This window comes from Megalobrama amblycephala, linkage group LG14, assembly GCF_018812025.1.
Source record: "Megalobrama amblycephala isolate DHTTF-2021 linkage group LG14, ASM1881202v1, whole genome shotgun sequence".
NCBI lineage: Eukaryota > Metazoa > Chordata > Actinopteri > Cypriniformes > Xenocyprididae > Megalobrama > Megalobrama amblycephala.
The window spans coordinates 17,155,481-17,183,095 of record NC_063057.1 but is presented as its reverse complement, the minus strand read 5'-3'; the positions used below and the strand labels follow the sequence as shown (position 1 = coordinate 17,183,095).

At 37.2% G+C, this 27,615-nt stretch overlaps 1 protein-coding gene and 1 long non-coding RNA gene across 2 annotated transcripts; one reads left to right on the top strand and one right to left on the bottom strand.

Moving 5' to 3' along the window:
• The first annotated feature begins 5,012 nt into the window (after nt 1–5,012).
• On the top strand, nt 5,013–26,438 carry cdhr5-rs (cadherin-related family member 5, related sequence). Its single transcript, XM_048157200.1, has 15 exons — nt 5,013–5,625; nt 10,247–10,351; nt 11,729–11,937; nt 12,476–12,532; nt 12,605–12,697; nt 12,846–12,932; nt 13,149–13,259; nt 13,352–13,522; nt 14,267–14,357; nt 14,445–14,551; nt 14,768–14,968; nt 15,070–15,201; nt 15,368–15,446; nt 17,171–17,364; nt 26,062–26,438. Exons 2-15 carry the CDS (start codon nt 10,285–10,287, stop codon nt 26,098–26,100), a joined length of 1,638 nt encoding a protein of 545 aa, XP_048013157.1. The 5' UTR covers nt 5,013–5,625; nt 10,247–10,284; the 3' UTR covers nt 26,101–26,438.
• LOC125246266 lies at nt 20,180–21,857 on the bottom strand. Its single transcript, XR_007179809.1, has 4 exons — nt 21,264–21,857; nt 21,080–21,108; nt 20,679–20,751; nt 20,180–20,585 (listed from the first exon to the last, which is right to left on the bottom strand). It is a non-coding gene; the product is annotated as an uncharacterized LOC125246266 (long non-coding RNA).
• Nucleotides 26,439–27,615: the final 1,177 nt, after the last annotated feature.

Here is a 27,615-nt window from a genome sequence, read left to right as displayed (position 1 = left end):
CAGCGAAGCATTTTCCGTCAAATTGAGAGATTATGAAGGCAACTTTTGACTTGTCATTGGGATATAAATGTGGTTTCATCTCCAGGACCAGCGAGCACTGCAGGAGAAACCCGTTGCAGTCCTCCGCCTAGCCAGAGAAGGGCGCCGGTTTGGCCATGGGACTGGCGATCGCAGACGGTGAAGGAGATGCAGCGGGGAGTGCGGAAGTGGTCGCTGGTGGTGTTGGCGTGGAAGGGCTGGTGAGAGTGTGGCGAAGTGCATCCACAAGGTCTTGAAACGGATCCGGAGTGCTCATCGTGGCTGTTCAGATGGTGTTGGTCCGGTCTTCTGTTACGTACAGAAGGGGACTGAGACACAGGTATAACGTTAATGATGTTTTATTGAACAACCAGATTTAGACAGCAGAGTGCAGGTAAATGAATGCAGGTAAAGTTCGTGGCAGAAGATATTCTTGTGACTGATACTTGTCTTGTTTTCCCAGGGATCGTGGATGGTAGGCAGACGTGGAGCAAACGAGACACAGAGACACTCACAGCAGACGAGGTGAACACTAGGGATCTTGGAGAAAGCTGGAGACAGGTAAGTAATCGTTAGAGGAGTCCTTGAGGTAAGCATAGCAGGTAAGTATGCGTTAATGAGACCGGACAGTGACAGAATGCCTGTGAGTGCCTTTTGTAGTGCAGCTGATGAGGAAGGTGATGTGTGTCAGATGTGCGTGGTTAGTATTCTGGTAAGGGAGTGCGTCGTGATTGAGTGAGAGTAGAGCCTGGCGTGTCTGTGACACCTATATGCATGTTGTTTTAAATGCTGTGCATATTGTTTAATATTTCAGTGCACATGTGACTGAATATGTATTAAAAATGAATGCCCATATGCACATAATTTAAGCATATATTCTTGAATGCATGCACTATCCTACCATATTGGTATGTGAGCTGCATGTGTATACATGTGCATGCTGAGCTCTCCTCATCAGGACATGTACATCTGTCAACCCCAAAAGGAGCTCTAGAGGTGAACTCAGTCTAAGAGATGTCAATTCCCAAACAAACATGAAAATCTCCAGTGGCCCCTGCCGCCCTGCAAATCATCACCAGATAATGTGGCTAAGAGGTGCTGAAGCTGACAGGGAAGGACATGGATCAGAAAGCATTGCTGGAGGATAATTAACTCCTCCGTGAGCCTGCTGATCGATGCAAACATGCCTCTGATTGATTGTGAGACTGCAAAAACTGAAGGGGTGTTCTTTGAATTTGCTACATCCCTTGATCGCCCACAGGTGTGCTACCTGCGCCCGTCTATGAGAAGTGAATGTCAAAGTGTTTAATCCACAGTAGTGCGTAATCATGGCAAGAGGTCTAAGCCAATTATCTCCCCTCACACGCTGCGTTAAGGAGGGCTTCCATTGAAAGCAGATCAGCCTAGCAGGCTGTTATCTCCTATAGAGAGAGGAAGGGCAGAAGATTGCAGGTCAATTGATGCTTCCTTAAGCTCATTCCCCTTTGGTTAATATGGAAGCACATTTTCACTAAATAAAAAAAAATCAGGCCTTGGTGAATCATAATTATGTGATTATCAAAATGATGAGATACTAAGTCATACTTATGAGATGAAAGTTGAAATTGATTCAAAAATAAAGGTGAGATAAAAAGTCATAATTTCACATAAAATGCAAAATTATGAGATAAGTAATTATGAGATTAAAAAGTTGAATTGACACAAAAAGTTGAAATTATGAGATAAAAAGTCAACATATAAAATACAAAATTATGAGATAATAATAATGTGAATTAAAAAGTTGAAAGTATGACACACTAAGTCATAATTGGAATAAAAATGTGAAATTATGACAAAAGTTGAAATTATGCGATATGTTGAAATTATGAGATAAAGTCATAATCATCACATAAAAATACAAGATTATGAGATAATAATAATTGTGAAATAAAAAGGCAAAAGTATGACACTCTAAGTCATAATCGGGATAAAAATGAAATTATGGTAAAAAAGTCGAAATTATGAGATGTTGAAATTAACATACAAATACAAAATTATAAGATAAGTAATAATTATGAGAATAATTATGATTTAATTATAATTTTTCAAAACATGCTATAGGAATTTTCAGATTTTCAATAAAATGTGCTGATAAAGTGGTTCATTAGGATGGATATTATTTGTAGATAAGTTGGAATGTAGTATGACATTGCAAATATATATATATATATATATATATATATTTTTTTTTTTTTTACCTGCTGTTTGTTTTAAAGAAATTATTAAATTATGCAGTGACATGAAACTGTATAGACTGTCAAATGAAAATAAAAAAAGCTCATTTGAAAGGACTTCTTTGAAAGCACATGTCGCAACAGTGATGAATAATTACAGTATTTTTTTAAAAGCAGGACTTAGTGGAGTGTCAATTGTGTACTATACAGACAGGGAAATATAGAGAAAGAAAGTGCCTTGGTATCGTAATCCCTTGTCAAATGGAATTAAAGACTTGTGTTACTCAAGTCACCCTGCAGCCTTGGCAGTGGAGATAGACAGGAATGGACATTCTCTCACTTAAACTCAGAGATAAAAGCTTAGCAGTTGGCACTTAAGCTGATTTCAGTGATCAATCCCAGCAGTTATAGTGCTACACTGACTCCAGCATCAATACACGTGGTAAATCTTATGAAACCTGTAAACAAACATGTACTGGTCACATCCCCAAAAGGACAGATTTAAAAAAAATCAATGAAAATAGTTGGGAACCTTATTGTATTAAGGTGAAGAGTGTTATTGAGTGGAAGTACCTTTTTGTTCTACAAGTTTTATAGATTTGGAAACACATTTATAAAATGGATTAAATTACTGTATAACAACCTGTAGCAGCGGGACAAACCCATGGATTCATTTTAGAGTATTTTCCACTTGGTAGAGGAACCCGACAAGGCTCTCCTCTTTCCCTCCTGGTATCGAAATACATAAGCTTATGCTTTATGCAGACAACATTTTATTATTCATTTCTGGTCTATACCTTGCCTCCTTAGAACAATTGATGTTTTTAGGTTATAGAGTGAATTGGTCTAAATCAGAAGCTCTTGCACTGAATGCATTTTGCCCTGTCACAGCTTTATGTTCCAATGACCTAAGTCAGGCATTAGATATTTAGGCATTTTCATTCAAAAATGCCAAACTGCTCAAGCCAATTTGAGCCACAGGCCAGCCTTCGCTCCCCACGTGCATCAGTGAGCCTTGGCCGCCCATGACCCCGTCGCCGGTTCAACACTGTTCCTTCCTCGAACCACTTTTGATAGATACTGACCACTTTAGAGCTCTTTTCCTCCTGGTATCGAAATACATAAGCTTATGCTTTATGCAGACAACATTTTATTATTCATTTCTGGTCTATACCTTGCCTCCTTAGAACAATTGATGTTTTTAGGTTATAGAGTGAATTGGTCTAAATCAGAAGCTCTTGCACTGAATGCATTTTGCCCTGTCACAGCTTTATGTTCCAATGACCTAAGTCAGGCATTAGATATTTAGGCATTTTATTTCCCCCAAATTTGAATGATTTAGTGAGAGATAATTTTGACCCCTTAATAAAAAAGATTTCCTGCAAAATGGATAGATGAGCTCCACTTCTAATGTCAATGGCTGGAAAAGTCAATGTAATTAAAATGAGTTGTATGCCCAAACTGAATTATTTATTACAGTCTCTCCCAATACAAATACCACTTTCCTATTTTAAACAGTTTGACAGAATATGTAAGGCTTTTATTTGGAATGGTAAGTGACCTCGGATGGTCAAGGTGGTCTAGGCATGCCTAATGCTTTTGTTTTATTATTATGCTTTCAATGTTAGACTCACTGGTCACTTCCACCTGAGTGAGCTTACCATTGAAATACGACTGAACAATCTGTTTTGCCTGCGATTTCAATATTGCAGAGTCTGTCTGTTAAACTGGTTGGAGAGGTGAAAAAAATACGGTTAAAGATTTCTCGTCTGTGTAGCTTTGACCCTTACTTAAATGCTTGTTCAAGTATCGTTGAACCCTACATTTTCTATTAACGAAGCCCCCTTTTTATGGAAAGAATGGGTGAAGAAGGGCGTTGTTTTATTAAGCGACCTTTATGAAAATGGTAGATGTAAAAGAAAACACAATTAATCAGACCAGACCACCTTCTTTCATTGCTCCGTGGTCCAGTTCTGATGCTCACGTGCCCACTGTTGGTGAATTCGGCGGTGGACAGGGGTCAGCATGGATACCCTGACTGGTTTGCGGCTATGCAGCCCCATACGCAGCAAACTGCGATACACTGTGTATTCTGACACCTTTCTATCAGAACCAGCATTACCTTCTTGAGCGATTCGAGCCAAACTGCTCAAGCCAATTTGAGCCACGGGCCAGCCTTCGCTCCCCACGTGCATCAGTGAGCCTTGGCCGCCCATGACCCTGTCGCCGGTTCAACACTGTTCCTTCCTCGGACCACTTTTGATAGATACTGACCACTTTAGAGCTGCAGTTTTGGAGATTCTCTGACCCAGTCATCTAGCCATCACAATTTAGCCCTTGTCAAACTTGCCTAAATCCTTACCCCATTTTTCCATCAATCAACTTTGAGGACGAAATGTTCACTTGCTGCCTAATATATCCCACCCACTAACAGGTTCCGTGATGAAGACATAGTCGATGTTATTCACTTCACCTATCAGTGTACATAATGTTATGCCTGATCGGTATATCTGGATCTCAAATTTTCAGGTATTTACAGTTGTGGCATTTACTTTGTACTACTTTTGGTTCTAGTACACAGCTTCCTGAGTCAGCAAATGCTTGGATTAAAAGATACACCATATTGCTGGAGATGTAAGGCTGAGGATGGCAATTTAGCTCATGCTCTTTGGTTTTGTACAAAAATTCACAATTTCTGGGAAAGAGTTCATTAAAACTTCTGCACAGTTTGGATATTCATGTTTATACATGACTGTTTATATTAGGTGGGTGGACAACAATAAAATAGGAGACAAGGGTAAAATTGGTCAGGTAATATATGACCTAGAGAAATTTTCATGAGATTCACCCACCCACCAGCTCTACAGCACTTGGGACAGGCCTTGTGACCCATTTGACCCCATATATTGAAACTGACAGCAAACATGCAGGCCAATGAGTTGTCAAGCTGAATTCTTCATCATATAGCAGCATATGTTACGTGTGTTACGACAAACTAGCAGCGTTTGCACACCTTGGACTTCATTAGCATTGGCGCCCAAGCTAATGTTCTCAGTTTAACCTCCCTCTCAGCAACCAGAGTTATCCTGTCCTGGAAATGCTGTCTAAGCCCTCACTCTGCTGTGTGTGAGAGCTCTTAATTCCCTCCAGCTAAACACATTGTGATCCCTCTCTCTCTCTCTCTTTCACTCACTCACTCTATGAGCAGCCCTGAGTTAACTAGTCAGAGAAATCTGTTGTGTTTTGCACTGTGGCTACCTGCTGTTCCCTGTGGCGCAGGTTTCAGCCCCCCGCCTGGGACAGACATGTGGCGAAGAACAGGAGCAGCCACTGCAGGAAGTGACAGCAGGATCCCCTGAGCTCAAAAACAAAGGATAACCACCACAGAGCAACGGTGAGGAAAAACTGAGGGAGTCTAAGTGTATGTTTGGTCTAGATTTGGTCTAGTGTGTGATTGTGTTGTTTACACTTCACAGGACATGGACAACTGTTGCTTTCTTGTTACGGCTGTAGTGAAAGCACTTTCCTAGTTGCCTGGGTTTTGTAAACTGCCAGTTTTTGTGATTAAGTGAATGTTTGATGCAAACAAATGTGTAATTTTTCCAGCTGTAGTGAAAGACAGCTGTATAGATGTTCAGTGACCTCTTTAGATCAGCCTCAAAGCAATCTGATTACTGAAGCATCCAGTCAGCATAGCTTGGGCCTGATCTTATAAACATGACAAGAATACAGATAAATGGTTTTGTGACTTTGACGAGAACATTGCATTTGTATTCGCTCTTTCTTTTAAAGTGATCTGTATCAGAAAGTCTGTTATTTTTCAAGTTTACCGACTGGCCCTACTTCATGCTAATTGTCTCACTATGCCTGAGTCCGTTTTCAAAGCTGCTCTAATGAGTCTGATGGTCTCATCTAAGGAGACAGCATGAATCATTATGCTTCTAAACATGCTGGACCTTGCTTGAGCTGCCAGTCTCTCTCTGTTGTGTGACTTTGTGTTTCTTCGTGTTTTTTTATATATATATTATATATGTCTGTGTGTGTGTATACACACACATATATTTATACATATATATGTGTGTGTATATGTATTTATATGCACACACACATATAATGTATACAAATATTATAATATACACACACACATATTATGTAAACACAAACTTTTATGCTAGATCGCGATTAATTGATTTGACAGCACTAATACATATACATATTGTATGTTCTTAAAGGGATAGTTCACCAAAAAATTCTGTCATCATTTACTAGTCCTCATGTTGTTCCAAACCTGGATGAATTTCTTTCTTCTGCTGTACACAAAAAAAGATATTTTGAAGAATGTCAGTAACCAAAGAGTTGATGGGCCCATTGACTTCCATAGTATTTCCCCCACTACTATGGAAGCCAACAAGGCCCATCAACTCTTTGGTTAATTTTCATTTTTGGGTGAACTATCCCTTTTAATAATATTCTTAAATAATAACACTTTTCACAATCCCTTTTGAGTGCACTATCATCTCTGCAGATGAGTGCTCTCAATTGTGAGATTAGACTAATCAAATCAAAACAAAACAATACAGCAACATCACTAATTCTGCAAATACTTCAGCTAAAACTAATTTGGCAAAGTGCTTCAGCAACACTTGCAGATAAACTCTGACACACAAAGACATGCATAATAAATAGCAAGCTGCCATGTACAGCAAGAATATTAAACCATATTGTGCTGTAATCCCATAATCTTGGTTGTGGCAGAGACCTACTTCCTGTTTTGCATTAATTACTCGATTTAATCCCTAATCACATGCAATCCACAAACAGTCATCCTGTATCCAAACAATCATTGATAACATCTGGCATTGCTGCACAATAAGCAGGAGTTTCTAAGAGTTCACATGAGTTAACAAGGTTAACAAGACCTGGTGATTTAGGATTAATTTATGACATATTTTAATCAGGCCGTTTCCCTGAAACATGATGTATTAATTAGTAGACTCTTTAAACAAGCTGAGTCGCATTTAAACTTCTAAATTATTAAAAGCATTTTTGCTTAAATGTCCTCTTAGTTTTAAGGACTTGGCTAGAGAACTGACAAGCAGTGAATAATTGCCAGTTATTGTATATGTGTAATCAATTCTAATGAAAGAAATTCAATCAATGCCAACATTAAGACATTAAACGTCCCACATTAAAATGTATTAAGTAAATTAAAATGTAGTGTGCGAGTATATGATCCTGTACACCACTAATGATTTTAATGGCTTTGCAATATCAGTATAATAAAGAATGTACTTTAAATACACTGTTATGATAATATATGAATGTTAGGCTAATATATATTTATAGGCTAAAATCAGATATATTGACATCTGAAATGGGATAAAATGCTAATGTAAATTTAACCCTAATGTCCAATGATGATGAAGAAATGCCAAAAGGATCATTTAAACACTATATTGCCAAAAATATTGGGACACCCCTCCAAATCATTGAATTCAGGTGTTCCAATCACTTTCCATGGCCACAGGTGTAAAAAATCAAACACCTAGGCATGCAGACTGCTTCTACAAACATTTGTGAAAGAATGGGTCGCTGTCAGGAGCTCAGTGAATTCAAGTGTGGTACCGTGATAGGTTGCCACCTGTGCAATAAGTCCATTTGTGAAATTTCATCACTACTAAATATTCCACAGTCAACTGTTAATGGTATCATAACAAAGTGGAAGCAATTGGGAACAACAGCAACTCAACCACGAAGTGGTAGGCCACGTAAAATCACAGAGCGGGGGTCAGTGCATGCTGAGGCGTACAGTGCGCAGAAGTCGCCAACTTCATGCAGATCAATAGCTACAGACCTCCAAACTTCGTGTGGTCTTCAGATTAGATCAGGAACAGTGCGTAGAGAGCTTCATGAAATGGGTTTCCATGGCCAAGCAGCTGCATCCAAGCCTTACATCACCAAGTGCAATGCAAAGCGTTGGATGCAGTGGTGTAAAGCACGCCACCACTGGACTCTAGAGCATTGGAGACGTGTTCTCTGGAGTGACGAATCAGGCTTCTCTGTCTGGTAATCCGATGGAGGAGTCTGGGTTTAGTGGTTGCCAGGATAACAGTACTTGCCTGACTGCATTGTGCCAAGTGTAAAGTTTGGTGGAGGGGGGATTATGGTGTGGGGTTGTTTTTCAGGGGTTGGGCTTGGCCCCTTAGTTCCACTGAAAGGAACTCTTAATGCTTCAGCATACCAAGACATTTTGGAAAATTTCATGCTCCCAAATTTATGGGAACAGTTTGGAGATGGCCCCTTCCTGTTCCAACATGACTGCGCACCAGTGCACAAAGCAAGGTCCATAAAGACATGGATGAGCGAGTTTGGTGTGGAGGAACTTGACTGAGTCCTGACCTCAACCCGCTAGAACACCTTTAGGATGAATTGGAGCTGAGACTGCGAGCCAGGCCTTCTCGACAACATGGTCAAAAATTCCCATAAACACACTACTAAACCTTGTGGAAAGCCTTCCGAGAAGAGTTGAGGCTGTAATAGCTGAAAAGGGTGGGCCAACTCCATATTAAACCCTACGGATTAAGAATGTAATTCATGTGCTCGTAAAGGCAGGGGTCCCAAAACTTTTGGCAATATAGTGTGTGTATATATATATATATATATATATATATATATATATATATATATAATAACTCAAAAGCAGGTAATCCAAAAATGAAACAGAGCATTAGGCACAAACAATATAGAATATAAGAATAGAAACTTAAAGAATATAAGAATAGAAACTTAAATATACAATGATAATGAACTCAAAGACTAACAGGTATGATTGTTAATGGATATCCATGGTAATGTTTCTCGAGCAGAAAATCAGAATATTAAAATGATTTCTGACGGATCATGTGACACTGAAGACTGGAGTAATTACACTGAAAATTCAGCTTTGACACAATATATTAAAAGAGAAAACTGCTTTTGTAAACTGTTATATTTCACACGTTTACTGTTTTTACTGTATTTTACTGATCGGCCTTGAATAGCATAAGAGATGTCTTTCAAAAACATTAAAATCCCAAATCAATTCTTACCACAACCAAACTGTTTGAACACTAGTGTACATGTCACATGCCATCATTACTTCCTCTGAAAGTTTTTGTCCCAGTGGTGTTATCCACAGCCACAGCTAGTTCAACCACAATAAGCCTGCTCAACTGTGATCTTCACCTTAGGAAAGATCAGAATAAGATTACCCTGCATCTCACATTGTCCTGAGGTGTGTTTTTGACATTACCCAGTCTGAAGGACCATCATTACAATCTTACTCGTGGAGGTCAAAAGTGATTATGATGGTGTCCCCTAGTGGTCATGTTTTGAATGAACTGTAAAGGAATAATTCACCCAAAAATCACAACTGACATTATTTACTAACCCTCATGCTGTTATTTATTTTCTTGCCGGACGGAAATAATGTAATCCTTATGCATGAAAAAAAATATTTAGATTAGTTTCGCCTGGGCAGACAGCAAAACTTAAATGGGAAACAACAGTTCTTAGGCAGCTTTCGGGTATTATGTGAGGATTTGAAAGAAAAAAACTCTTATGTGGAGGGGTGTGTCGAGGTTAAGGATCAAAATAGCGGCCTGGAGGTCATATAACCGACATCACTACCAGGCTGGTGGCTTCACACTGGCTAAAGACATCATAATAGGTTTTAAGTACTAAGAAAGGCTCTGAAGTGAAGACTAAACACAACTAAAGCCCAAACAGAAGTAAACAAACACTAGTGGTGAGAGACTGTATGAGGTTAATTCATTTAGCAGTCTGATTTGACTCACTTGAGAAACTCGACTGATGAATTTCAGATGGTGGCACAAGGGTATAAATATGCTTTGTTAATCTTCTGATTTAATTGACCTTTGGTTTGAATAAGAAAGTCTGCTCTTTGTGACAGGTAATATGAGCACTCTAAATCCTTCAGAGCAATTGACTGTCAGGGTTTGCCATTTCTTTTACAGCTGGGACAAGGAGACGTAAGCCCAGGGGAATATCAACCATGTTGACGCCATGGAGATTGTTCCTCTGCCAGATGGCACTGAACATATTCTATCACATTGCAAAAGGTAAACACCTCTCTGAAATCAGGGTCTGCAATGACAGAGGCTAATTTTCATGAATCACTGCTCTGTGATATAGTGAATATTAACATATGTGCCAGAAATGGTTATGAGGCTGTTGGAATTGATAATGAGTCTCTAAATGACTCTCTTCAAGTATTGAGAGTTCTGATTCACTCAACCTCTTGGAATGACAAGTCACAAGTGAGATTCATTTTAATATCTCATTTGTTTTTATTTTTGTTTTTTTCTTGACAGAAATGAGATTAAAGAAAGAGCAAATGGATACTTAAATGCTTAAAGTCAGCTTGAAACTGTGTTTGCAACCCATTTTACTTATTTACCATGTTATTGAATAAAACGGGAGTTATGGTGCATGTCCAGAACTCAGTCACTAATAAACTAGTCATGCTGTTTGATTGACAGCTCCAGCGATTGCAAAGGGAGCGTTCTTTGATCGCTTTCTTTATATAATATAATAACCGTTTAAATAACAGATTATTTTCATCCTACTAAGAGAAACAACGTGAAGTTGACCGTTTAGTCACTGGTTTGATTTACTGACACATAGACAAAGAATATCTGACTGTAAATGAATCATTACATCAGATCAGGCATTAGAACAGTAGGAGTAGTTAGTTACTTACATGTTGTTGCATTGCTGTCGAGTCCATATCATGAAAGTCTGTTTGCAAAGCCTGCGCCGAAATGAGATTGATTTACCAAAGAATCCACAGTGAAATACTGAATAGAAATAAATAAAGCTCAACTGAGACATTTACATTATTGAAAATAAATAACCATACTCCTAGCATAAGGATCATTTGATTCATTCCTTCATCTCACTACCATTCCAGTGGGCGGGGCTAACGTTGCAGTGATGAAGTAGGCGTTCATTTCTTCTGCGGACGCGGCGTTTCACCTAGGATCATTCGTTCAATGGGCCTGGTGTCAATAAAAGCTTTTATTGAACTAACAAGGAAGTTTTCAGTTAAACTTACAGGATATTCTTATAGTATGATGACCTCTTATATATCAAAAGCTTAAGGAAAAGTTGATTTCTCAATTCATGACCTCTTTAAAATACAGGTAGATATATAGTATCTACATAGCATTGAAATAAAAGTGACTCCCCCATGTGTTTTATTAAAGTATGCTATATTATGTATAGTACATCATGTCTCTCTGGAGTGATTAGTGTCATGCTCTTAAGAATAACTGTGATGCAGGAATATTTTTTGAAAAATCCAGTACTTGTTACAATTATCCCTGCTCCCCCTATTATTATATAGAGTTGTTTTATAAATTAGCTGTGCAATCTGTGATTTAATGGATGATGTGTGTTGCCCTCATAATCTAATCAGTCTCTCATCTGAACGGCAGCCAGTTTATGCCTGGGTGGTCAAGATATATTCGCCACGGTCAGAGAGAACAGTCCCACCGGAGAGTTCATAGCCAACCTCAGTATCAAGGGAGACCCTGGAGCCAGTAGCATCCGTCTGTGTCTCACAGGAGAAAACGCTGACTGGTTTTACCTTGAAGGCCGAACAATCCGACTCAACTCGTCGTTTTCAAGGACTTTGGATCGAGAGGTGATTAACACAAATAGTGGATGTTAGCATGTGGAGGGAAGCCAAAATAACACAGAAGCTTTAGGACTTTAAAACAGCCAGCCAACACATTGGAAGCATTTTAAGCCATAGTTTAGGGTTTTAAAATAGAACTTCTATAAATGTTATTATTAGTTCACCTTTATTTTACCAGATTTGACTGTTGCAAAGATAGCAGAAAACATTACAACATTAAAGTAGACTTAAAATACATACATTTCTGTCTTTGTAAATTAAAAATAAATAATCTAAAAGGCACATTTTTGTTTTACAAGGGCCGCATTGATTTGTTTTCGCTGTCACTTTTGATCAATTCAATGCATCCTTTATGAATAAATGTATTAATTCAGAAAGTAAAAATCTTACTGACCCTAAACTTTTGAACGGTAGTGTAAATAAAGGCGAACCAGTATGTGTATGTTCCAATGATAATCTGAGGTGAATAATTTTGCAACTGTGAATTGAAATGACTATATAAACACTAACCCCCTATGTGACCTATTCTTGTGGTAATTTACAGGTGCTGGGATCAGTCCTGATAGCTGCTTTGACATGTTATGAAGATGAAATAATAAGGGTATGGTGCACTGCAAAAATAATAATACTTAATGATACTAGAGTGCAATTAACCCAAAGGTTCTTATTTCAGAGTCGATATCGAGTCATGGTGGAGATATTGAATGAAAACGACAACATGCCACATTTCCTTGAAGACACCATTCAACCACGATATATAAGTGAGGTCTGTTTTACTCCAGATTTGACTCTATATTGAATTATTTCGGGATTAAACTCGTGTTTGAAATGAATCTTTTACTGATCATTTTAAAGAATCATGAGTTATTATATCTTAGACCCCTTACATCTAAATCCTGACTCTCTTCCCACAGCTGCTGACTGTAAACTCAATGGTGTTCACAGTGAAAGCCAGAGACGGCGATGGAGACACGATCACTTATATGATTGACAAATCTACAGTGAGTGGCACATTCAATAGGGACAAAATTACAGAGGAAAGGCTGAAGGTTTTGCAGTAGCCTTAATCAGTCTGTCTGCATTGACTGACTACTCCGCATGGCTCCTTATTATGTAACAACCTGCTCTATACAGAGACTTCAGAGTGTTTTTGTTATTAGAGAACCACCACAATCTAAGAGAACATTGCCAGCACTGTGTGTCTCTCTCTCATCCAGGCTGATGCCAGCTATTTTAGGATCGATCTGCCCAACAGCGGGATGGTGATCCTGGATAAACCTTTGGACTATGAGACTAAAACCCAGCTGCAGGTGGTCATAGTTGCTGTGGTATGTTAAACATATACATATGATGTGCTTACAAGGAATCAGAATTAAGGAAGGACGGTTTGAACTGCCCTTCCTGCTGTTTAAATCAACAGGAAATGACCACAAGAGAAAAGTACAGCACAACAGCTACGGTCACCGTGAATGTTCTAGACGGTGATGACCAGTATCCACAGTTTCAGCCGTGCGCACCTGTTTATGAAGATGGAGATCATAATATCTGCACCAACCCTGTGTACAGTGTCAACATCACAGAGACAGATGAGGTATGAGGTATTTCAGTTTTTTCTTTAAGAGAGAAATTTATACTTTTATTCAGCAAGGATGGATTAATTGATCAAAAGTGACAGTAAATATTGTTATAATGTTACAGAAAAATTCTATTTCAAATAACAGCTTTTCCATCATGTGAATACATTACATTTTAAAATGTATTCAAATAGAAAACCAAGTAAATGTAGCCTTAAGCATAAGAGACTTCTTTCAAAAATATTAAAAGATATAGCCAACCCCAAAATTTTGAATGGTAGTGTATATGGAAGGCTGATTCTGACAATTTTAAATAAATAAATGAATTAAATTTTAAACATAACCAGATTTACCACATTAACTGCCAGCAAATTAAATGACGGTTAAGTTTGATAAAATGATGATAAAAATGTTTTACATTTTGTAAAGAAAGTAGCGGTGCTATGAAGCTTGTGGGCTTTTACCAAGGTCTTCCAGATAAGGTCATAAAAATGTTTGTAGCATGTTGCTATATGGTTGCTTACTGGGTCAGAAGAGTTTGCTATGGCTCAGTCCCTCCTACAATGTAAGTTTATGGGATGTCTTTACCTGTATGATTTAAAATTGTATGTCTGATTGTTAATTTGAGGTATGAAAGATGACTATACGCTTAGCTTAATTATGTGGGGTTTGAGGTTTTTCAGATCCCTACAGTAAGTATGAACAAAGAAATAGTGATTCTTGCATTAGAAAGCCTATTTTTATTTTTCTTTATAATCTAGGATGCTGTGCTTTATTTTTCTCCGGGTCCCATTCATGCTGAAGATGGAGATAAAGACATACTGACCCCTCTGGTCTACAGTATTCTGTCAGGTGAGTTTACTGTAAGTTGCATTGATTTATAGACTGTTTAACTCTTTAAGTCTACATTATATCTTTTTACTCAAAATGACTTTATAGGTGATGATAGTGGCAGATTTACAATTGACTCGAAAACAGGAGAGATCTCTCTCAGACAACGTGTGGAAAACAGACTCCTCACCCCTTCATTCAGGCTTCGCATAATGGTAAGACAGGATAATGTCTATGTTTATGAACAACAAAGTGATGGCTGATTTAACACGCTGTTCTGCTGTATAGGGTAACAAGGACACAGTATGGAAGTGCTTCACATGAAGAAATACAATAAAAAGAAAATAGCATTCAACATAAATGTGTGGGTTATGTGACACAATGATGACATCAATGGTCTCATCATATTTACCCTTTGCAAACTCCAACAGGCTGCGCAGGTGAACGACCCAAAGAAATATTCGGTGGCAACAGCACTGGTGCATGTGGTGTCGGAGAACCTGTTTCCTCCATTCTTCAACAAGACCGTCTACAAAGGGTTCCTCATTGAGAGCTCCAGCCCTGCTACTCTGGTCACTACTTATGGGAACCAAGTCCTGGTGGTCCAGGCCTTCGACAGGGACTTCAAAGATGTAAAGTGAAAACATTTCCTTTATAGGAAACACTTAACAAAAATTGTCTGCAAACCTTCATTTTGAGCATTTTCTCTCTTTTTTCCCCCACTGTCTTGCAGGGAATAAACCCAAAAATCCGTTACACAATGCAACCCTTGACGGGTAGCAGTAAACTGTATCACATTACCCAGGATGGCATTGTGATTGCAAAGACGGACCAGCTCAGAGCGTTCGACCGACATATCCTAGAGGTGACAGTCGTGACCTACTTGTGCCTTAACCACATACAAAGCAGCAAGAGTTTGTATTGAAATAGCTATGAGTGTGTGCAAAACAGCAGTAACACATGGACCCTGACAGGATTACATTTGTCATGACATCACTGATGATGTGATGATGATTTTTGTTTTCTCACAGGTGATTGCAACAGATGAAGAGTCAGGTGAAGCTGCACACGCTTCAGTGGACATTGAAGTTCTACAGAAAGGAATTCCAGGTAAATTCTCTTAAGGGTAATTTTTTATTTAATTTCTGTAAAATCCATGTTCTCTAATCACAGTTAACTATCTGTCTAAATTATTTTTTAACAAGGAAATATTTTTTCCCGCTAAATTTTTTTAAAAACTTTATTTAAAAAAATAAAAAAGAGGTTATAAAATAAAATAAAATGTAATTAATTGGAAACTCTGTACTTAAAAAAATAAATAAAATAAAAATAAAAAAAACAATTCAATTTATGTTTATAAATAGCGATACTTTATTGATACAACTCTTATGAACTGAAATTGCATGAATCAGTCATTGAGTCATTTATGCACTCTTCTTCTTGGCCATTTGCGTTCATTTTTCAGAAAATGTTATTCACAAACAGAATTTTGGAAATGAACATTTTCATTTAAAGGTGCCATCGAACATTTTTTTACAAGATGTAATATAAGTCTAATGTGTCCCCTGAATGTGTCTGTGAAGTTTCAGCTCAAAATACCCCATAGATTTTTTTTTTATTAATTTTTTTAACTGCCTATTTTGGGGCATCATTAACTATGCACCGATTCAGGCTGCGGCCCCTTTAAATGTTCACGCTCTCGCCCACGGAGCTCGCGCTTGCCTTGAACAGCATAAACAAAGTTCACACAGCTAATATAACCCTCAGAATGGATCTTTACAAAGTGTTCGTCATGCAGCATGTCTAATCGCGTAAGTATGGTATTTATTTGGATGTTTACATTTGATTCTGAATGAATTTGAGGCTGTGATCCGTGGCTAACGGCTAATGCTACACTGTTGGAGAGATTTATAAAGAATTGTGTTTATGAATTATACAGACTGCAAGTGTTTAAAAATGAAAATAGCGACTGCTCTCTTGTCTCCGTGAATACAGTAAGAAACGATGGTAACTTTGACCACATTTAACAGTACATTAGCAACATGCTAACCAAACGTTTAGAAAGACAGTTTACAAATATCACTAAAAATATCATGTCAGTTATTATTGCTCCATCTGCCATTTTTCGCTATTGTCCTTGCTTGCTTACCTAGTCTGATGATTCAGCTATGCAGCTCCAGACGATAATACTGGCTGCCCTTGTGTAATGCTTTGAACATGAGCTATATGCAAATATTGGGGCGTAAACCCCGACTGTTACGTAACAGTCGGTGTTATGTTGAGATTCGCCTGTTCTTCGGAGGTCTTTTAAACAAATGAGATTTATATAAGAAGGAGGAAACAATGGAGTTTGATACTCACTGTATGTCATTTCCATGTACTGAACTCTTGTTATTTAACTATGCCAAGATAAATTCAATTTTTAATTCTAGGGCACCTTTTAATAACTGCAGTTACAGAAAAAAATCCAGATGTAGAAGAAATGTGTTTAATAGTGTTGAGGTGCAATTCTTCAGCATGTGTCTTTAAAGTGTGAAGGAAAATAATATTTTGCCACAATGGCTACACCATACACAGAGGGTTAAACCCTATAAAATGATAATTCACATAGAATGTTCATCTGGTTAATTTGATTATTCCTGGTTGATTTTTAAGAGGCATGACTAAGGTGTTAAATTAGATTGATTAGATTACTGCCCTACTTTTGGCAGTCGTTCAAAGCCAAACTAAATGATAAATGACTTAGAGGTGTAAGACACAGAACTGTCTTACACAGAAGAACAAGGCTTTGTGAGTAATCATAGATTTTTTTTCCACTCTAAACTCTCTGACAGTTCCTAGAAGTCCATTTGGAGAAGAACGGCTGTTTGGAGATATGGACGCAGGGATGGCCGGTGGCATTGCTGCCCTTGTTCTTATAGTGGCTGTGACAGTACTGTTTATTTGCCTCTGGCTGGCCAAGAGACGAAGAGAAAGACGGGATCCAGCAGACAGGGGCGCGGTAGCCCTAGGGAAGCATCCAAATGTGGTAAGAGCGAATATATCAAAGATATTGAGTAATACCATTTATTTACATCCCATACATACTTTAGCCCCTTTGAAGCACGTCAGTCCACTTGGCGGCCATCTTTGCTACACCATTATAGCAATTTTCTGCAGTATCTTGGCAATAGGCATACAAGTACAGCTCCTTTCTGCTTTAATGGGGAAAAGGTGAAACCCAATGTGTTCACAAAATAGTAGTTTATGGAGAATTTGGTTCAAAATATGAAATGTTAGGAAAGTAGGAGAAGATCTTGTGGCTGTTTTGTTTAAAGGTCCCGTTTTTCATGGTTTTTTGAAGCTTTGATTGTGTTTATAGTGTGCAATATAACATGTGTTCATGTTTCACGTGTAAAAAAACACAGTATTTTTCACATAATTTACTTATCTGTATACCGCTGTTTCCACTGTCATAAAAACGGGCTGATGACTTCCTTGTTCTATGAAGTCCCTCCTTCAGAAATACGTAACGAGTTCTGATTGTGCCAGCAGTTCCTGTGGTGTGATTCGACAGCAGTTTAGCGCATCTTGCCCGGAAAGGTCACGCCTCTTACCATAACGTGGAGATGCATGCGCTCAGTGTTATTGTAAACATGTCTTTAATTTTACCCTATCAATTTGAGCCGGAATCAGACCCGGTGATTGGACTGCGGGATGAAAATAACAGCGTTTTGACGACATGGCGACAAACACACTCTACAAACGCAACTCTTGTGTATTCCTGTGGGCGGAGGTTAGTCAAAAAACTGTTTTAGTGACATCATTAAATAAGGAAGCAGAGGGATGTAGTCCAAACTGGCCGTTCGATGTAGGCGACTTCTGTTAAATAAAATATCTCGCTTGGCATTGAACTTTGAGCTTTAACATTTTACAGATTTTATTTATACTCTAACAACAACATTACACACTAACTAAAGTTTGAAACATGGGATCACGAAGAACGGGACCTTTAATAAATAAATTGTGGTTTTGCATGCAAACAAAACAACAGATGCCTTATGTTTGTGAACAAAAGCATTTTTCATATGTGAGCTGTTCAAAGATGAAAAAATTATTTAGTCACGTGACTCACTAAGGCAGTCACCTGATTTTTGATGCAAATCAAGGAATTATTCGGTAAATGTTTTTCTGTTGTGTTTTATGCGAATTTCTAGCACTAGCCCCAACTCAACCCAACAAAATAAATGAAATAAAAAAAATGTATTCACCTGAAGCAAACGTAAACGTTTTTGTTCATTTTCAGATTTTTTTTTTTGTTTCAAACCAGTATTTTTTGGAGATCGTCAAAGGTTTCTATTTACACTGTGTTTGTGCAGCATTGAGCAATGTGGCCAATCACAAACATATCTGTTGATTTTTTTTTTTTTTTAATGCAATGGCAAATCAGAGGTGTTTAAGTTAAAATCCACTCACCACTCGTGAATGCTCTCATTATAACAAACAAAATGTAGACATTGTTTAAATAAGAGATTCATTGTGTAGTCAGCTAAAATCCCACAAACAGTATATTTGCTTTTCTTTTAAAATAAACAGTGAGGTTTGTGAAATTAGTTTGTGAACGTAGACACTTTAATAACAAATAATTTATTAGTTAGTGTTTATGCTCGGATGTTTAGGTTGTAGACCTTTGCTCTAAACAAGGAAATGCCTCATTAAATCAACTCAATTTCAAAATATAACATTATTAGCTAACAGTAAAAGAATATATTGGGTTTTAATTGGAGGAAGACTACAGTATTATGAACAAAAAACACTTGAAACACTTCAGAAATTATATAAAGCATCATTCACAGTCAAACATTAAGAAAAAGCTTGTCGTCTTCCCCTCACATTCCTCTTTAATTCCTCTTGTAGAGCTTAAGATGGTTTCAGCAGGTAAGTACCTGACATTAAGTAGCTAGACGTGTTCTGCAGTGTCACTGTCCCTTGTGAAGGTGAGATGTGTTTTCTGTGAAACTGAAAGCCGTATACTCCTGATAGTCTGGTTTAAATGGGATTGTCAGTGTTACAGTTCCTCATAAATATGATGTACCATTTAAGCTGGTCAGTATACGAAGCACAGCCCCCTGTGTCTGATGGTTTGGTATATTTCACTGTGTCTTATTTGGTGTGATATTATGTAGATAGGCGTTTTGTATTTGTGTATGTGTATTTTTAATAAACACTGTTGAAAATGTTGTAGTAATTGTTAATTATGTTGTGTTGATTTAGACTGATTCTGATTCTTGAGAGATGAGACAAAAAATGCCCCACATTTCAGTTGATATTGAAGATCACTAAAATGATCTGTATAGCATTTCATCTTCATTTACAATTTACTTGATCAAAATTAATAAAATACGTTTATATTAAAGGATTAGTTCACTTTCTGATTAAAATTTCCTGATAATTTACTCACCCCCTTGTCATCCAAGATTTTCATGTCTTTCTTTCTTCAATCAAAAAGAAATGAAGGTTTTTGATGAAAACATTCCAGGATTATTCTCCTTATAGTGGACTTCAATGGCCTCCAAACGGTTGAAAGTCAAGATTACAGTTTCAGTGCAGCTTCAAAGGGCTTTAAACGATACAAGACGAGGAATAAGGGTCTTATCTAGCGAAATGATTGGTCATTTTCGAAAAAAATGTAAATGTATACACTGTTAGCCCGGATAAGTTGAATTTACTTAAAAAATTTGAGGAAACTGGTTGCCCTAAAAAAATTAAGTAATGATTAAGTAATGTGAACTTAAAAATTCAAGTTCATTTAACTTAAAATGTTTTGTAATATTAATTACTTTGTAGTTATTACACATAGTATAGTTAAGTTCAATGTACTAAGCAAGTTAATTTATAGCAACTTCTATTTTACTACAAAATTAAGAAAAAAAGCAAATAAAAGGTACATTAATTCAATTTTATGTTTTATTTTAATTCAATTCCAAATACAACAACATTTTATGTCCTGAAAACATTTCCTTATAAAACATGAAAAAAATAATTTTAACAAATCAGCTTATTGTTAAGCACATAAATAGTCTATCTCAGAATCACAACAAACTGCATCAAAACTATATGGTTTGTTTACACTCCTGAGTTCACAATAGTGGCAGTATTCCATCCTTCCAAGACGATCTTCACTCATGATGGGTTTAGCTGAGCACTTTATAGATCAACACAGACGATTCTCACTGAAGTTTGCCTGTATGAGTCCTTGTCAGCTGCAACCTAGTAGAGGAAGACAAAGATCGACAAAGACATTATCATATAATAATGCATCAGATAATGGTATTGTCAAATACTCCATGCATCAATACATACCTGGTTTACTGTAGAAAGAGCTGGCCATTGAAGTACCATCAGGCTGATGTCAGGCTCGTCGTTGACAACTTTTCTGTGAGGAGCAAACATTGAAGTTAAAGTCTTGATTATGGCACCTGATTTTATGGTTTACATGTAATTGTGCACTGTGCAGTATGCAGATTAATAAAATAATCAGCCAAAGAACAGGTCTCAGTAAACCCACATGACACACAGCTGATATGGAGTTTTTGGTGAAGGCTGTATAAGTGTACATATTGTGCATAACGTGTGATATAAATGTACATGTATATGTTCCAGATGTAAACAAGGAAATTGTTCTGTTCTTGTATAACTTCATTGTTTGAGCCTATAATGTTTAAATAGCTGAGCTTTTTCACAGTTATAAGGGCAATACTTACACTTCTAATCCAAAGCATCTCTTCTTGACCTGCAACACAAAACAAGATGTTAAGAAAGCTATGAACCTAGATAAAACAGTATATCCATCTGTTTTTGTTTTCAACTCGTTAATTAACTTTAACTTAATCTTTCAATCAATAACCGTGTCGAAATAAAACACGGTCGTTAAATTATTGCACTCACCATTTTCGCGCTTCATCCTCCCTCCTCTGCTGGGAGTGCGGGTGCGGGCGCGGGCGCGGGCGCGGTGTTCGCCGACAGCCAGAGGTTCAAACTAAGTTTACACGCCCAACAACAGCTCCTCGTGTGAAAAAGAAACAAACGACGAAATAACACGCGTTGAACTCGCCGATCAGGGGTTCATGCACGGTGATCCACCGCACGCGAGAGAGAACACTAGCTAACCGGAGAAAACATTTCCGTCGTTTAAACTTTACCAAACGATTTTCACTGCTCACAAACAGTCTCTCAGGGGGGGAAACGATAAAAAGGCAAATGTTTGGAAAAAAATGTCTGCAGAACTTGCGAAAACAAATGTTCCAACTTCTCATCAACAGCTCCTTGAATTCACACACACCACGACAAAATGGCGTCATTACCTGCCGTAAACCAATGTGTAAGAGGCGTGGTCAGGAGAAAAACTTAATAATTTAAGTGCATTTAACTTAAATTTATTAACACATTCAAATTACATCCACAATTTAGTAGAATATACTTATATTTTATAAGTAATGCAATCAAACTTAAATATTTTAAGTATATTGTAATTATATAGTTTAAGTAAATATAAAATCCGGGCTAAGAGTGTATGCTTTTCCCTAAGTAGAATTTTTGAAGAATAATCCTGGAATGTTTTCATCAAAAACCTTAATTTCTTTTCAACTGAAGAAAGAAGGGCATGGACATATTGGATGACATGGGGGTGAGTAAATTATCAGGAAAATTTTATTTGAAAGTGAACTAATCCTTTAATTACAACATGGTTATTTTGTCATGATGGTAGCGACAGTTCAATAGATGAACTGAAAATCTGTCTGATATTATCCTGTATTTAATGTAGTTTTAATCGTAGCTTAGATATTTGCAAATATCTATAATAAATATTTCACATTACAGTTTACATTATTTCATTATCAATCTGACATTCTGCATTACAGCTAAAAAAATACAGCACACATTTTGTGAGAATAGAAGCAGCAGGAAGTTGCATCAAAAGATTCATCCAAAATAATTGCCATGTATACAAAAAATGTTGTCCCATGTCTCAAGAATCAGCGGCACACGTAACTGCTCTATAATCAGCGCTGGACTTCAGCAGTGGATTTGACCTGTGAATATGTCAAGGTTGTTCAAGGAGACCCTAAATGCCCTTTCTCCGTGGTCAACAGGTCAATTCAGGACGTTCCATATCACTCTTAGAGGACGTCTCCTTCCACAACGAGGCGTTCATTGACCATGAATACACCAATGGTTTGTACACCAAAAAAGATGACATGCTCCCTCCGCCGACCAGGACATTTGAGACTAAGAGATCTGCGCCACCCCAAGACATGCTGCCAATCCTGGTGCTTCCAGAAGAAACATCTGTAAACATCTCATCTTCAGCTCTGACCAATGGGAAAGGATTTGCAAAATCAGTCTCTTTTAAAGACGAAGAAGGAATGACAAAGGACAGTTTGACTAAAAATGAAGAAGGACAAATTGCAGTTGTATGTAATCAAATAGAGACCAGAGCGGACATTCTGATTCCTGTTGTACAACAGGAAACTTTTACTATTGCTACAGAAGTGGAGAATCCTGCAGAAAAGGGGGATATTTGTTGGGAAAATCCTTCTGTAGGTCCAAGAGAGGAATATATCATCACTCATGGCCATACTAATGAGGATGATGAAGATGACAATGATCCATACAAAAACATGGCTTCTGTTATTTACAGCAGCGATGATGAAGACGATGAGCCAAATGATTTAAGGCACTATTACAAACATGGGCGAAACCAGTTTACAATAGACAACATAAAGACCATCGGACTGCAAACGGAGGATTCGGATGAATCGCATGCCTGATTCTTCGAGCTTTGTGAATGACTCATTTGATTTTAAACTATTTGAACAAGTTGCTTTCATTAAAAAAAAATCCAAATCCTTACATGTTTAAACCTATGGACAAGGCTCCAAAGGAAAGATATACATAAAAAACAGCTCATTAAAAAGGACATAAATATGTTTTATTTGTTTTTAAACTCTAGAAAAAAAAAAAGGATGTCTGAAGTTGGCTGAAATGTCATTGTTTTAAAGAAATTGTTAAAGGGTTAGTTCACCCAAAAATGAAAATTCTGTCATTTATGATTTACCCTCATGTCGTTCCACACCCGTAAGACCTTCGTTAATCTTCGGAACACAAATTAAGATATTTTTGTTGAAATCCGATAGCTCAGTGAGGCCTGCATAGCCAGCAATGATATTTCCTCTCTCAAGATTCATTAATGTACTAAAAACATATTTAAATCAGTTCATTTGAGTACAGTGGTTCAATATTAATATTATAAAGCGACGAGAATATTTTTGGTGCGCCAAAAAAAAAAAAAAGACTTATATAGTGATAACCGATTTCAAAACACTGCTTCAGGAAGCTTCGGAACATTATGAATCAGCGTGTCAAATCAGCGTTTCGGAGCGCCAAAGTCACGTGATTTCAGCAGTTTGACATGCAATCCGAATCATGATTCGACACGCTGATTCATAACGCTCCGAAGCTTCATGAAGCAGTGTTTTGAAATCGGCCATCACTAAATAAGTCGTTATTTTGTTTTTTTTGGCACACCAAAAATATTCTCGTTGCTTTATAATATTAATATTGAACCACTGTACTCACATGAACTGATTTAAATATGTTTTTAGTACATTAATGAATCTTGAGAGAGGAAGTGTCATTGCTGGCTATGCAGGCCTCACTGAGCCATTGGATTTCAACAAAAATATCTTAATTTGTGTTCCGAAGATTAATGAAGGTCTTACGGGTATGGAACGGCATGAGGGTGAGTAATAAATGACATTATTTTCATTTTTGGGTGAACTAACCCTTTAAGGCCCCGTTTACACTAGTCTAGTGCGTTTTTCTTTTAAAATGGCGTTTTAAACGATCCTCATCTACACTGGCGTTTCAGAAACGATCTCCGTAAAACACATGTCACGTGACCGTTCACGCACACCGGGCATGCGCGTACAAGTGTAAACAGTTGCATCTTGTGCATGTAGGCAGCTACAGTAGCTATTATAAAATGCGGAGTTGGCTGCTAAAAATGACAACAAAGCCAGCAAAGATTGCCGTTCATTCTCCATGTTATTGTTTACTAGTGATGGGCAGATCGAGGCTTCATGAAACACTGAAGCAGCTGAATCAAATGTGCCGTAATGATTCGAGGCTTCGAAACAATCTGACACCCGTCTCCACGGTGACCCCTAGTGGTCAGAGCAGTGCAAATGCAACAAAACTCAGGCCAAACATGCATTAAAAATACACTTTAACAAATGTATTTCAAAAGTTTTATTTAAAGTAAAATCAATTAAATGGAATTAACTAATCATCTAATAAGATTAAATATAGAGTGTCTGTATAATATGTGTTCTTTTATCAATTTTAAAGGCTTGTTTATCTGTTCCATGGCTCAAGCTAAACAGGCCAATAAGAGATTAATAACTACCATTATTCATTTTAATTATTCTAATGTATAATTAAAACATCTACCACTGTATAAAACTGATCGGAGATCAGGTAAAACCATAGGGTAAAGCCCTTGACACTTGTTCAATAGTTCTCAGTAAATCTGCATGATTCATGGGCTCACTTTATCATCGCCCTCTATCGGTGAACCACTGAAATTTCGAACTGTTTCGAAACAGTGATGACGTAATGAAGCCTCGTTTACTAAAATCACGTGACTTTGGCAGTTTGATACACGCTCCGAATCACTGATTCGAAACAAAAAGATTCATGAAGCTTCGGAGCTTCATGAAGCAGTGTTTCGAAATCGGCCATCACTATTGTTTACACGGTCGTCAAGGATACGCAGAGAGAACGTGGACCGCCACGCCATCTTTTCAAAGGTCTCCGTTTTCGAGGTAACGTTAACCGGGGTAACCGTAGCAAAACTTGTGCGTTTTAAAATGAAAACGCATTAGTGTAAACGGGGCCTAAGTTTATGTTTCTAGAGAGTTGCGCTTTTTTCTTGGGTTTGAGTTGAAACTCTTCTACAGTTTGTTGAGTACCTCAATTTATGTTTTTATTCAATGTTTTCATCATGCTGGAGTGGTAAGGAAATATTGTGCACATGTTCAGCCTTAATTAAGAATGATAATTTAAATGAAGTTTTGATGACTGTGTCTTTGAGAAAAGAAGAATTTTCATCCACCTCTAATGTATTTTAAATTAAGACTGGCCTTGCAGTCAAGCCCTGAAACTTGACAAAAATTAAGTTTGTTGTAAATAAATGTAGTAGAATTTGGGCCTGTCTGCTGTCGACTGTTTTGTTAACCAACTGTCAAAAGGTTGAAATGGCCTGTCATTTTCTATTTAGTATTTCAATAATAAAACCAAGCTGGAGAACAGAATATTCTGTGCCAAAACGGATACATTTCCATATTTGACTTGCCCGAAATATAAGTCTTGTTAAATGTTCTGCTGCAAAATGTTGCAGTTGCTGTTGGAAATATGATAAATGATGGACTAGATTCTGGAGATGATGTGAACGGCAAATGGCTTTTGTATATACATTATTTGGATCTAAAATGCAAAATTTCATACTTTTTTTTACTTTGGGAAAAGATCTTGGATTCAGCACAGCAAAGTCTTTGTAGAGGTAAAACTGCTTAAAGGCTTCAAATGGTTTTGACAAGGGTGCAAGGTTAATCTTTTATTTGAACATAATATTATAGCTGCTCTGTAAACTTCTCATATGTGTCATTTCTCTGTTTGTCCACAGGAGGCATCATCACCCATCTCTCCTCGCTCTGTTTTGTAGAACTTAAACAACACAATCATAAGACCATCATGAGGGACTGAATCACAACTCTATTGAAGAACCTGTTTTGTGATGTTTTGGCTTTGTTTGGAAGGATACAGTGGCATACAGTCCCATGGCAGCTCATATGTTGTCCGTCTTTTAAAGGAACTTTTGGAACTCAGTTAATTTCAACTTGAATTAGATATGTAATTTTTAAAGCATGTCCTTCATTTCAAATGTCACTATATGTACACCTTTCAAAAGTTTAAGGTTGGTAAGATTTTTTTTTATGTTTTTGAAGTGTCTAATGCTCACCAAGGCTGCATTTATTTGATCAAAAACAGTAAAAATGAAATATTATTACAATTTAAAATATCTTTTTTATATTTAAAATGTAATATATTCCTGTGATGGTAAAGCTGACTTTTTAGTATTATTACTCCAGTCTTCAGTGTCACTTGATCCTTCAGAAATCATTTTAATAAGTTGATTTGGTGCTCAGGAAACATTTTGTTTAATATTTTGTGAAACTTGTAGAGGATTCTTTGTCAATATAAATAATTTGAAATAATTTCTAACATTTATAAATGCCTTTACTGTCATTTTTTGATGAGTTGATGAGTGATGCATTTTTCTTCTGTAAATCCAGCCATATCATAACTCAGAATACGAATTTAATGGAGGCAAGAAACTGGAAGTGTCATGTTGCTTGTCATAAAGAGGTTCTGTAAAGCAACAAAGTAACAGAAAACAATTTTTACATAACACAGCAGAAATATATACATTCATTATAAACTGTAAATGGTGAATTCATAAAAAAAAAAAAAAAACAGCATTCTGTCTTCATTTACTCACTGTCATCATTTACAACTCATTACTTTCATCTGGTGAATGTTTTATGCTCTCTTCCTTACAATCTATATATCTTAATGTGCACTATGTAGATCACGCCTTTAAAATCTCAACAACAGTATGTTTTAGAGCTGGGCTTTGCGCTGTCCTATGAAGTGTGACCACAAGAGGGCGCTATCAGGTTATTTTCCTTCTGTTGCAATTTCTCACCTTTAAGATCTCAACAACAGTGTAGGTTGTAGAGCTGGGCTTTGTGCTGTCCTATGAAGTGTGACCACAAGAGGGCGATATTAGAATATTTTCCTTTTGCAATTTCTCGCCTTTAAAATCTCAACAACAGTATATGTTTTAGAGCTTTGTGCTGTCCTATGAAGTGTGACCACAAGAGGGCGCTATTAGAATATTTCCCTCCTTTTGAAATTTCTCGCCTTTAAAATCTCAACAGTATATGTTTAAGAGCTGGGCTTTGTGCTGTCCTATGAAGTGTGACCACAAGAGGGCGCTATTAGAATATATTTCCTTCCTTTTGCAATTTCTCACCTTTAAAATCTCAACAACAGTATATCTTTTAGAGTTGGGCTTTGTGCTGTCTTATAAAGTGTGACCACAAGAGGGCGCTATTAGGTTATTTTCCTTCTGTTGCAATTTCTCACCTTTAAAATCTCAACAACAGTGTAGGTT

Excerpts from the sequence above, each read along its gene's own strand:
- cdhr5-rs (XM_048157200.1), top strand. The coding sequence starts at position 10,285 with ATGTTGACGCCATGGAGATTGTTCCTCTGCCAGATGGCACTGAACATA. Across the intron at positions 14,358-14,444 it reads GGTCTACAGTATTCTGTCAG|GTGATGATAGTGGCAGATTT; the intron begins GTGAGTTTACTG and ends ATGACTTTATAG. Across the intron at positions 15,447-17,170 it reads TCTACAGAAAGGAATTCCAG|TTCCTAGAAGTCCATTTGGA; the intron begins GTAAATTCTCTT and ends ACTCTCTGACAG.